Consider the following 11,392-nt stretch of genomic DNA (forward strand, 5'->3'; position numbering starts at 1 on the left):
TTACCGCGGAGTATTTCGGCCGCTAAACACATCGTACCGTAGAAACGAATAGGGTCACGCTATGGCGGACCGCCCATTCTCCTTGACACCGGCCGTGCTGCTGCCTTCAGGTACCCTTCGTAAACTCCTGCTCTCTACACCGGCATTCGTAAACATGACTTGTTGCGCATACATTTTGGTGAAAGGAGATGGACCCTCCACCATAAGTAGCTAAATATTTTCTTGGTGGTAAGCTTATTTATTTATTTATTTATTTTTGAGAGAGAGAGAGATTAAACTATGCAGCGTCACATTTGGGAGATTCAGGTATCGGGAAAAGTGCGACTTCATCAGGTCATTTGCGTGTCGTTGTTACATTTCCGACAGCACTGCAAACAGCATTACACGTGCTCTCGCTGCCTGATGTGGAAATCGAGTTGTGCACATCTGCCAATATTGATCGGGGATCATATGAGTAATTTTCCACTTGAAGCGATTTTTTTACCAGCAGAAACTGGAAATAGTTTGGAAATGTATCTCAATTGCGAATGAAACTGCGGGACACAGTGGTGACATAACCACACGTCACTGGTATAATAAACACCAGGATACCTTGACCAGCGCTCATTTGGTGAACCTGGGCCACGCCGCTAGCGTTATACACATTTACGTTTTTTTTTTTTTTCTCATGACGCCACTCTGCATCCTTTGCTATGAAGGAGGAAGGAGGAATCGTCATCATGGCAATTAATTACCATAGCAATGCTCGCGTCACCTGATTGATTTTTTCCGCTCGTGATGGTTATCAACCCACCACCGTAACACACACACACACACGCGCACAGGCACGCTCTCCTCATCTCGTACCTGTCTTTGGCGACATCGAAGCACTACTGTGGTCCACGTATTCCAGCCACCATATTTTTCCTCAATGTTCTGTAATGACCAAATGTCTGGTATAAATTAATCCTCTTTTCCCTCCATCGTGATTCCGTAAAACCACAGCTGCATAGGTTGCCACATCCGCGTCCCCTCCTCCGGCTTGTGACTCATGTTTCTCCTTGAATTAACAGTGACAAGCGGAGAGCCAACCACAGGGGAGGGGGAGACAATTTGCAGACTCAGGGGGAAAAAAACAGTAGCTATATATATGACGACAGATTTGATCCTGGTCTATCAGCCCAAACAGAAAACGAATATTTTAAGTGGCTTGTTTGAAAGCCATGACAATTACCCGTGCTCTGGATTTAGTCATGACCTTTCCCCTGCATGTGTAAATCCAGCCAAAGACACGTCTCAGAGGGCGAAAACCCTTAATAATAATGTAGATATACTTCAGAAATACAAGATCACAGCACATCATATCATCCAACCATCCTTGCTAGGGATCTAATATACTGCTGGAGAAATGTCAGCTGTGCAGAAGACTCAATTTCCTGTGTCCTTAGGGAAATATTTGAAATATCAATATTTTTTAAAATTGTGATTCCACCTTTTGTAGTTTCCCCCTCCAGTCATGCAACCATCCTGCGCAAAAACATACACCTAAATGCAATGTCAGCAAATCAGTCGTTTCTTTTTATTGGAAAACAAATCCTTTGAATACACCTTTTATCAGTGTTGCAGATTTTTTCTTGATGCAGCCCAAATCACCTTTGGATACTGACATCTCTACTGAACCAATGTGCTCAGGTTTATCTATATGATGTGAAAGGTCCTGTGGAAGCCGACCCTCATTAATCATTCACTGTCTTGCAAATTCCTCTTACAACCTGAGCAACAGTGTGTAGTAACTAAGCATCTGGTGCTTATCATTACCCAGGATCATGGTTTCCTTTGGCAATTTGTTACCCACAAAATATTGTTAGAAAAATGATCACAAATGAGCACAACTGCCTTTATCACGGTCTGAGGTAAAGGGCACCTCATGGCCTCCTTTTCAAACGATGAGCACATAACAGCATGAGAAAAACAAGGGACTCCATGAGCAAAACAGTTTTCAGTCCCCCTGCTGTTTTCCAGCTTGCTGTAACTATGTGAAACCAGAGAAGAATGAACATACAAAATATATTTGAAAAGAAAATGTGTAACCCTGGGCAAAACCCATGAGTTGCTGTGCCAAAGACAGTGACAAAAATTATACATTTATATATATCTGTCATTATTGGCTTTTGCTCGTCCAGGAAAAAGCATCTGTAAAGATGCTGAGAGTCCATGTTGCCAGTGTTGCTCCTCAGTTGAGCTGTCGGATGATGGAGTTAATGTCTGTGCCCCTGAATCCAGGGTTTCCAATGTCCTTCATGAGACCGGCCTTGTCCCGAGCAGCGTGACGAGCCACTGACAGCTTGAACGGCAACAGGAAGTTGTTGGCAGCCCGGAAGCTCCTACCAACTGAGTAGATCTCGTGGATCAGGTCCTCCAAGCAGATTATGCCGTGATTACCTGAGAGACAGGAGGAAAGAGAGGAGTGATGGAAAGGAAGGTGATAACAGGAAAATATAAATTCATGGAGAGGCGTGGCAAAGGACAGAAATTGAGGTAAAGAGGTGTGTAAACAAGGATAAAGGGAGAAAAGAGGCATAGGGAAAAGCTGTCAGTTTACACACTGAGGCAATATTTAAAGTTGCACTTGGTGACTTTGCAAAGCTGGAGGAAATTCGACAGATCATCTTAAGTGACACAAGTAAACTCCACACATGTTCAGTTATCCTGGCTGGTATGTGATCACATTATACAAGCGACTGGTAACCCTGCTCCATGGAGGGGAGTGAGAGAGAATGCAGGTTTTCATTCCAAACAACGTCCACAACAGGTGATTTCCCTGACTGACAAATCCTCAGATAGAGAGGAGGAACCACAGAACGGACACTGAACTGTCTGCCATGGTCTTCTGGCTAGTTCAGAATAAAATGTGGTTTTGAGTTTGTGGTTTGCTGCTACAGTGACAACATGCATAAGGCAGTGTGTAAAGGTGTAAAAAGTGTGAAAAACTTTCTTGAGAACTGAGACATATGTTGTGCTGTGGCTGCTTGCTAAAATAGTAATTAAACATTAATAGTTACCACCAACTGGAAAACAGGATTTAGCCCGGTACAACGGCCACAGTTCTTTGCAGTGGTGATTCTCATAAAAATGTTCACTGCTCTGTCCATCCTGCTACGTTGGTTTGAATAGAAAAGTCAGTTCTACCTGATTCAAATTCTGTGGGAAGAACTAATCCATGAAATCACCTGGTCTAGTCTGTGGTTGGAATGAAAACCTTCACACTCCACAGCAAATGGTTATCAATCCATGCCTCATACCAGACAACACCAAAGAGAGCAGAAAGGCAAAAGATGTAACATTGGTGATTCTGGTTTTTTCAGGATGGAGTGCTTGCTTGTCACTGTTTAGGGAATGGCTTGTTTTCACTGCTTCCTTTATGCAAACAAGCTTGAATACCCAAGAGCACAATTTCATTTTTTTTTTTTTTTTTTTTTACTTTATTATCACTTAAACACTGACGGGATGAATCTACATGTGGAGATGCACATCATTGGTGTGTTTTTCAAACATAATCCAAGCTCTGTGTGTATCAACAATTTAATTATTTTTATATTTTGACAATGTAGGTCATTTTGTACTGGCTGTATCACTGCAGAGTACACTCACCCATATGCTGCTCGATGAAGGTGTTGTCTGTGAGAGGAACACGCCGCCTGCCCACCTTGGTCTGTCCCCTCTTCAGAATGAGCTCACGAACGGACTTCAGATTGGGAAATCTGTTGGAAAGTATATAATTTGTCACAAAAAAGACAAAAAAAAATGGGTCATTCTAATGGATACATCAAATGCAGACTCGACAGAGTTAGACTTGAGTACAGTAAATGTTTCAGACAATGTGTGCTGCTGGCTCTAGAAGCCGAACGGCAGCACTAACTCACCCCCAGGCCACATAGGGCTCCACCATCTTCATCATGGCTACAGATGTCTTGTTGATTTTCACAAAGGCCCCGCTGAAGATCTTCCTCAGTCTCAACATCTGGATGACCTTCATCACTTTGGGGCTCACGCCTTTGATCCTGACAGGAGAGAAGACATCAACACTTACTGAACCTGGCTGGTGTGTATGTGGAAACCTGTCCTGGATGTCGAAAGCAGGGCAATTGCTATTGTGCTTCCATTTATGAGAAGTCCTGATGGCACAGTTGAAAACAAGCTGGAGTTACTCATACTCTTGGTAGTAAGATAGTGACTCTTGTGTGGCTATGACTCAATTTTAAAAGAAACTGTAAAACAAGGAAAAAATAGGGAGAGATCATCAGAAATCCAAAATAAATCACATACATTGCTATTCTTAAATAAGGATCATGCGGCAACACACCAACACCTTTTTCATTGGTTTCAAAAGGTTCAGAAATTTTCCAACCACTAGCATTTCAGAAGTTGTTATCTATGTCTACTGTATTCTATGCACATTGAATGCAGTTTTGTGTTGACACATAATTACGGCTGTCAGAACAGCTGGAGAGTGACATCTAACCTGCTGCGGCATCAACATCACCATCCATCCTTCCATGCTCAAGTCAAAAGGTAAAAAAGAAAAAAGTTTTAAGTTGATTATAGCGTTGAATCTAATATCTAACCTAGCCTACTTTAATTGCAAATTAATTTGGTGAATATTTTTGTAAGCTCCATTAATCAAACATGTTTTGCCATGGTTTTGTAGAGCACATAAAGGACGCTGTCTGTAAGGATCATCTCTTTCTAGGGTAGGACAGATTCCCCTGCATGTGCAAATCCAGCCAAAGACACGTTTCAGAGGGCGAAAACCCTTAATAATAATGTAGATATACTTCAGGAATACAAGATCACAGCACATCACATCATCCAACCATCCTTGCTAGGGATCTAATATACTGCTGGAGAAATGTCAGCTATACAGAAGACTCAATTTCCTGTGTGCTGAGGGAAATATTTGAGATATCAATCAAAAAACCTGCAACACTGATCAAAGGTGTATTTAAAGGATTTGTTTTCCAATAAAATGAAACAACTGATTTCCTGACATTGCAGTGAGGCCTATGTTTTGCACAGGATGGTTGCATGACTGGAGGGGAAAACATAAAAATGCTGAATGAGGTGTTACGTGAAAAGTCACTCTATTTTGGTTATACTGGAAAGCTCTGCATTTTAGACCTGAAATATGACCTGAAGACTTTGTTTTGAAACTCAGTGTGTAATTCATTTTGAACGCCTCCTGGGTTTGGTTGTGTTTTCAGTCCTAATCAGGAATGTCTTCTTTGCCTCTCTGCAGAATGTCTGTCAGCTGGACATTTCCGGTAGTGCTGCCATCCAGTGCTTTCTCTGCACACTGCAATGACTGATGATGGGGTATATTCTTCATGCATTCAGCATGAAAATTCCTAAATAGTGACACATAAATGTTAACAACTCACAAACATATTTGCACATTCTATTTTGTTGATTATGCTCACAGATTCCTATAGCATCAGCTGAAGCAGGTCTGGCATTGTCTGGCTTCAGCTGCTTTAAAAATTTGCTGCTGGTAGATTATTAGATATAAAACTGTCACCTACAAATCACTGAAGAGGCATTGAGTTTAAAGTTGAGATTTCAGTGTAATTTAAGACCATATCAATAGAAGAGCCAGATTAGTCCTATCAATTATTTTGCATTTAGGCAGTCCTACGTACCAGGTAATCAAAACAAAATAATAAAGGAATTTGCACAGTTCTTCTCATCAAGGTGTCATCCACTTGTTGCACAACTGTCTGGAGACTCCCAAATAGGAAAACAACAAGGAAGCTGTTGGAAATGTGGTGGCCATCTCCACCATTCCCCCTGTGTAACGTCAGCTGGGTAAGCTACTCACTCTCTGATGCGCACAGCAAAACCAAGTCTGTTCTTAGCAGGAGGCAGTGGGGGAGCTGGTCTGTGCTCAGCTCTGCGGATGCGAGTTTCATCACGATGCTTCCGGTGGCTGTCTTTCAAAAAGTCTTCCAAACGCTTGAACTTCAGTGGTTTGCCTTTTGATACCTAGAGGAGCACAAACAAAGCTCAGACGGTGACCTTGCAGGACATCAAAATAGTCGGCATCACTCCATTGTTAATTTAGAGTATGGGCATCAACAAATTTGTTTTTGTCTTTATTTACTACACTGTTAATTGGCTCTGGATTTTCGGTGAAGATGTTGCCAAATAACAGACAGTGAAGTTGTGTTTCCACAGGAGTAAGTCCAGGCCTGCACTGAGACCGGTGACAGGTTCAGTACCACCACCACATGACAGCAACAACACGCATGTTAAAATCAGCTTCATAAAAACGAGCTTTCGATTTTGGCCCTGATCACAAGTGCTCAATGACTTAATATTTCTAAGGAAACCTGTGGAGAAATTAGTATTCTGGCCTCTTTTACGACTGATTTCTTCTTGTATTGTGGTTGACTGTGCGTGCTACATAGTGAGAAGTTCTCACATTTTGATTGTGAAGGACACCAAAACATGCCAGTCACCGCTGATCACTCAAGTAACTAGCTTTCATCAGCTATAAAACTCTGATGTATCTGCTCTGTCACAATCTGAATGTGACATAACATGGAATATGTTTCTGAAATGCTACGTACTTTGCCTCATAAAGCAATGACAGTGTATGTCTTTTTCACTGAGCAAAGAGTGTAGAGTACAATAAATTCAGAGTTTTAGACTTTGCTAAATACACTGTGAGGAAAGCAGCACTTACCTTTCTCTTGTCAAGCAGTGCGAGCTTGGCCTGCGTGGCTTTGATGGCCTGGTAAGCTTTCCTCTTTTTCAGAAGGTACTCCGGAACTAACTTGATCACCTTTTTCGTTCTGTTAAGAAAACCACACAAACACTACCTGTCATTTCTTTATACTTCCACGAATGAGTTAACACCTGGTAGTAGGACAGGTAGCTCTCAGTGCAAACAAACTACAACCACTTGATTACAGCGCGTAAGAGCAGTCACAAAATCACACAGAATATACACTAAAAGCTACTTTTTCATCACTGCAATAACCGCACACTGTCAAAAAGTGCAGGCGAGCTTCGCTTTACGCAGTTATCTACAGTACACAGGCCCATGTGAAGTTGTATTTACTATTCTGTGCCTTTTCTACCGTCCCATCTCTAAATTCAGCTCTTGGCGGCATCGTCTAAATGTTTCACTTCTTCACAAGATACAAAACCCAGAAATATAAGCTCAAAAACGAACAGATGGACTTAGATCTAGATGTCCTTTTTTAAAAAAAAAATTGTATACGTACTCTGGCTCCGCCATCGTGAATCTGGTGACGCCAGGACAACTGCGCCGTCGCTGAGGGATGACGTCAGTAGGCATGGAGCAGGTCTGTGTTGGGATTGTTGCCACACTGTCCACGTGAGAGTATAGCGACTACTTTTCAGTCATTACTTTATTTGATCATCATAGTTTCTTTTTCGTGCATTTCCCAGTGAATAGATTACTGTTATTATTATTATTATTATTAGTAGTAGTAGTACTAGTAGTAGTGGTGTATTAACTTAAAACGAGCAACCTTGTAATTCAAACCCCAATTATGACAGAACCGCCTATGATAAAGAGAGCGCGCGCGCGCGCGCGCGCACACACACACACACACACACACACACACACACACACACACACACACACACACACTGGACTGGTTTTCTCTGTTCTACTCATATAGTAAAATTTGGTTAGGGCTCTAAAGCAGAGGAAAGGGTTTTTTTTTTTTTTTTTTTTTTTTTTTTTTTTTTGTTATAGTTCCTCAGTGCCATCCAAAACTAAAGCCAATGAAAAACACTGATGTATACAAAATGTGTACCAGGCAATGAAAACATATCATCATGTCAGTTTTATGTTTATATACTTGTCCCCATTAAATTAAGAGACGTCTTGAAATATGAAGCAAAATTGATTTAATTGTGTGCTTGCTGAATGGGGCAAATTGACCTCAAAGATAAAAGAAGGGTCAATCAGAGGAACGGAACTGAAACAAACAAACAAACAAACAAACAAACAAACCAGAAAACCTGTGTGGATGCAAATAGGAGGTGTGTTTTGTGGCACATTCTGCATAACTATGTTGTAGGCTTTTACTGCCACCTACAGGTGTACAGTGTGAACTGACAGTTTCCATTATTCAACACAGGCTCAAAAGTGACTTGTTTCTCCCCATTTCCCAAATGTCAAGTTTTGGAAATGTTGTGATGTCCAACAGGGGCTTGAGAAATGACATACAAGGATAAAAGTGAGTATTGCTGCATCTAAATTTTATTGTAGACCGGTAAATACAACTACCACTTGTAACACACCACAAATCCTACACAGTAACACAGTTTGCCGTTTATGGATGTACTGCTTGCTCTCCATTTCATTGGAGATGAGCCCAACTTATTTTCTTATTTTAGGGGGAATTTCACACTATTTTATCACCAGCCATGATTCAGCGTCACATTGCCAGCCTGTGTGAATGCAGCTGATATTATTCCTGATATTTGAGTCAAATCACAGAGTAATATGTGGTACACGCTGCTTCCTCCACTTCGAGAATGCTGATGTATTATTATTAATATTGTTATGTCTCTTTGCTCCCTCCTCTGTCAGATATTCCTATGTAATGAAATATGTTTACAAGGCTTTTTTCCCAAATGTGAGGGTTGGGCTGGTATTTCCACAATTTCAGCCCACAATAATTCGACTGAGCACTGAATTTGCTGCTGCAAGCAAACCAAATATTTCAACCACAGTATATGCTACTTCCTCTACTTCATGAATGTTGCTTTGTTGTTGTTTTCTTAATCTTACTTTGACTTTGTGCACAACATGAACAACCTGCCTAAAGTTCTGTGATTCTCTTTGCTCCCCTCTCAGTCAAAAATCCCTTTTCCATAAAAACTGTTTCCAAGGCTTTGCCCAAATGAAGCTCTATTCACATGATTATACTCTGAATCTCCTCTAATTTCTCCTCTAACAAGCTGATTTTTTTAAAGTTTAAAATAAACCTTTCTTTCTGTTAAAAAAAAAAAGATAGAGGAACAACAGCAAAAGCAGCAATTCTAAATGTGGTGAGAATTATCATATTATGTTCATGATGTTGACTTCATCAAAATGATTAAACAGTGTTAATATGACATTGCAGATCATGCAAAATATTATTTACTGTTGGACCAATGTCCTCAGTAAATAATGAGTCACAGAAGTTTTGAGTTTGTTAAATCACCTACAAATATTTTGCCAGAAATGATCATTCTGAAAGCCACTCGGAACCAGCTGTAAAAGAAGGCATAGATGAATGGATTGAGCACTGAATTTGACCATGAAAGAAAACCAAATGCTTCAATCACAGTCATTGGAATTGAATGATTAATTAGTGGGTTTAAGGTTATAGCAGTGAAGGCAGGGGCCCAACAGATCAGAAAAGCTCCCATAACAATAGCCAGAGTTTTGGTGGCCTTTCTCTCCATCTTACTGACAGACGCTCCAGACTTTATACTCTGACAGTTTGAGTTCTGGATGCTGCGTGCCTGTTTCTGTGCCACCAGGAAAATCTTTAGGTAGATACTGAGTACTACGACTGCTGGGAGGTAAAACGAGAGAGCACATCCTACAATGCTTGACACTGGAATATGAAATGCAAAACACTGTCCTTCACATTTTCCATCATTAAGTCCCACAGTTACAAGACCAGTTCCAACCAGAGTGGAAACTCCCCAGGTGACCAGGATCATGGTCACAGCAGCACGAACATTTATTTTATTTCTATACCTCAGAGGATGACACACTGCATAATATCTGTCAATAGAAATGCAACATAAGTTCAGAATAGAAGATGTCCCTAGTAAAATATCAAGGCTGCGGGCCATGTTCTGAAGTAAATCTGCAAGATACCAACAGGAGTTTAAAGACAGTGTTATGAAGAGCGGTAAAACTAAAGCCCCTACAAGGAGGTCAGACATGGCCAGAGAGAGAATCAGGTAGTTAGTTGGAGTGTGGAGCTGTTTGAAGTAAATGATGGCAATGATTACAAGAAGGTTTCCACACAGTGCCAGAATAGATATTGAGCCAACAAAAATATGTAATAATATACTTTCTGTTGAATGGGTGTCTGTCACTATACAAGATACATTTTCTGATTCATGTGTGTCTACCATCATGTAAGATACATTTCTGATTCATAACAGCTGCATGTCTAGTCCTGCTGAAAATGAAGTCAGTTTCCATGCTCTCTGGCTGCTGCCATCCTGCTGAGAAAGGTTTTTCAGTCATCAGTACAGTCATGTTTATAATAATATTCCTCATCAGATACATTTTTAGTAATTATTTTTGCAATTGCTACAATATCTGTTTTCCGGAGTACAGTGATTTTCATTTTATTTCAGTGCTCTATAATTTTTCATAGCATACCTGTTAACTTAGCAGATTGTCAATGCATCTGTGATGGTGTGAGCTCTACATCTCTGCTTCACTGAGTGACTAGCTCTGGACTTGACTCTCATATTTATCAGTCCCTGGCTAATTATCATAATTAAGGCAACCTTGTTTTGGCAAATCACATGTGGGTAACATATATTTGGCTTGCATGAGATCAGAAACAAATAAATAAATAAATAAATAAAAGGTTACACTGACTCAGACTTGTGCCTAAGGCTATTACAAGGGTTCTGCAGTTTTCTAGAAAAAAATGTACTCGATAATCTTGATTATATTTTCTGTGAATTACAAATTAATTCTTTGGTATTCCTTGCTATGTATCTGTCTAGAAACCAACCAAAAATGTTACATGGAAAGGACCTGAAGTCAGTCTTTTTCTATTAACTTAGGAAACTGACAGACAACCGACAGACAGAAATACCACACTACAGAAGTTTTCACCCCAATCGACTTAAAGAGAACATCCCCTATGGTCAGGTTCAGCGGATAAGGAGAATCTGTGAACAAGAAAAAGACTCTGAGACAAAATCTAAAGAAATGTTATGGTTTTAGGAAAGGGGATACAAAGATATCAATCTACAGAAGGCATACACTAGAGCCAAAAATCTAGACAGTGGAACTCTACTACAAAGACAGCCCCCAAAGAAAAGACAGAGGCTGTGTCCGAAATCACTCCCTAATCACTATATAGTGCACTATATAGTGATTACGTCATTTTGTAGGGGTGTCCGAATGTTTAGTGATTATTTATGTTCACTATATAGTCCACTGGATGTATCCCACAATCCACCGCAAAATGTAGTGGACATCCGATGGTCACTAACCAGGCAATATATCCCGTCATGCATTGCGGAACGGCGCCGAACAACAGGCGAAGTAGTGTCCGAAACGGTCTGCTATTGAGTTCACTATATAGTCCACTACATTGAATTCCCTATATAGTGAGTAGGGAGTAGT

The 11,392-nt window shown here is 40.5% G+C and overlaps 3 protein-coding genes across 4 annotated transcripts in view; all 3 read right to left on the bottom strand.

Moving 5' to 3' along the window:
- slc5a6a (solute carrier family 5 member 6a) overlaps positions 1–48 on the bottom strand; it is a 34,180-nt gene extending 34,132 nt beyond the window's left edge. Inside the window, exon 1 of one of the 2 annotated variants that reach the window (XM_030047362.1) lies at positions 5–48. The gene's annotated coding sequence lies outside the window, so the exon portion shown is untranslated. The remainder of the gene's footprint in view (positions 1–4) is intronic. The other variant, XM_030047363.1, reaches the window with a different exon arrangement.
- A 1,488-nt stretch (positions 49–1,536) lies between these two features.
- On the bottom strand, positions 1,537–7,418 carry rpl7l1 (ribosomal protein L7-like 1). Its single transcript, XM_030047666.1, has 6 exons — positions 7,266–7,418; positions 6,722–6,830; positions 5,855–6,018; positions 3,903–4,040; positions 3,631–3,740; positions 1,537–2,421 (listed from the first exon to the last, which is right to left on the bottom strand). The coding sequence occupies exons 1-6, from the start codon at positions 7,337–7,339 to the stop codon at positions 2,213–2,215; spliced, it is 804 nt and encodes a 267-aa protein (XP_029903526.1). The 5' UTR covers positions 7,340–7,418; the 3' UTR covers positions 1,537–2,212.
- Positions 7,419–9,195: 1,777 nt separating this feature from the next.
- On the bottom strand, positions 9,196–10,155 carry LOC115355856 (trace amine-associated receptor 1-like). The gene has a single exon (XM_030046781.1). It carries the CDS (start codon positions 10,153–10,155, stop codon positions 9,196–9,198), a length of 960 nt encoding a protein of 319 aa, XP_029902641.1.
- Between the last annotated feature and the right edge of the window lie 1,237 nt (positions 10,156–11,392).

Source organism: Myripristis murdjan, chromosome 24 (genome assembly GCF_902150065.1).
Source record: "Myripristis murdjan chromosome 24, fMyrMur1.1, whole genome shotgun sequence".
Lineage (NCBI taxonomy): Eukaryota > Metazoa > Chordata > Actinopteri > Holocentriformes > Holocentridae > Myripristis > Myripristis murdjan.

Excerpts from the sequence above, each read along its gene's own strand:
- rpl7l1 (XM_030047666.1), bottom strand. The coding sequence starts at position 7,339 with ATGCCTACTGACGTCATCCCTCAGCGACGGCGCAGTTGTCCTGGCGTC. Across the intron at positions 6,831-7,265 it reads TTCACGATGGCGGAGCCAGA|AACGAAAAAGGTGATCAAGT; the intron begins GTACGTATACAA and ends TTTTCTTAACAG. Across the intron at positions 3,741-3,902 it reads GAGCCCTATGTGGCCTGGGG|ATTTCCCAATCTGAAGTCCG; the intron begins GTGAGTTAGTGC and ends ACTTTCCAACAG.
- LOC115355856 (XM_030046781.1), bottom strand. The coding sequence starts at position 10,155 with ATGGTAGACACACATGAATCAGAAAATGTATCTTGTATAGTGACAGAC.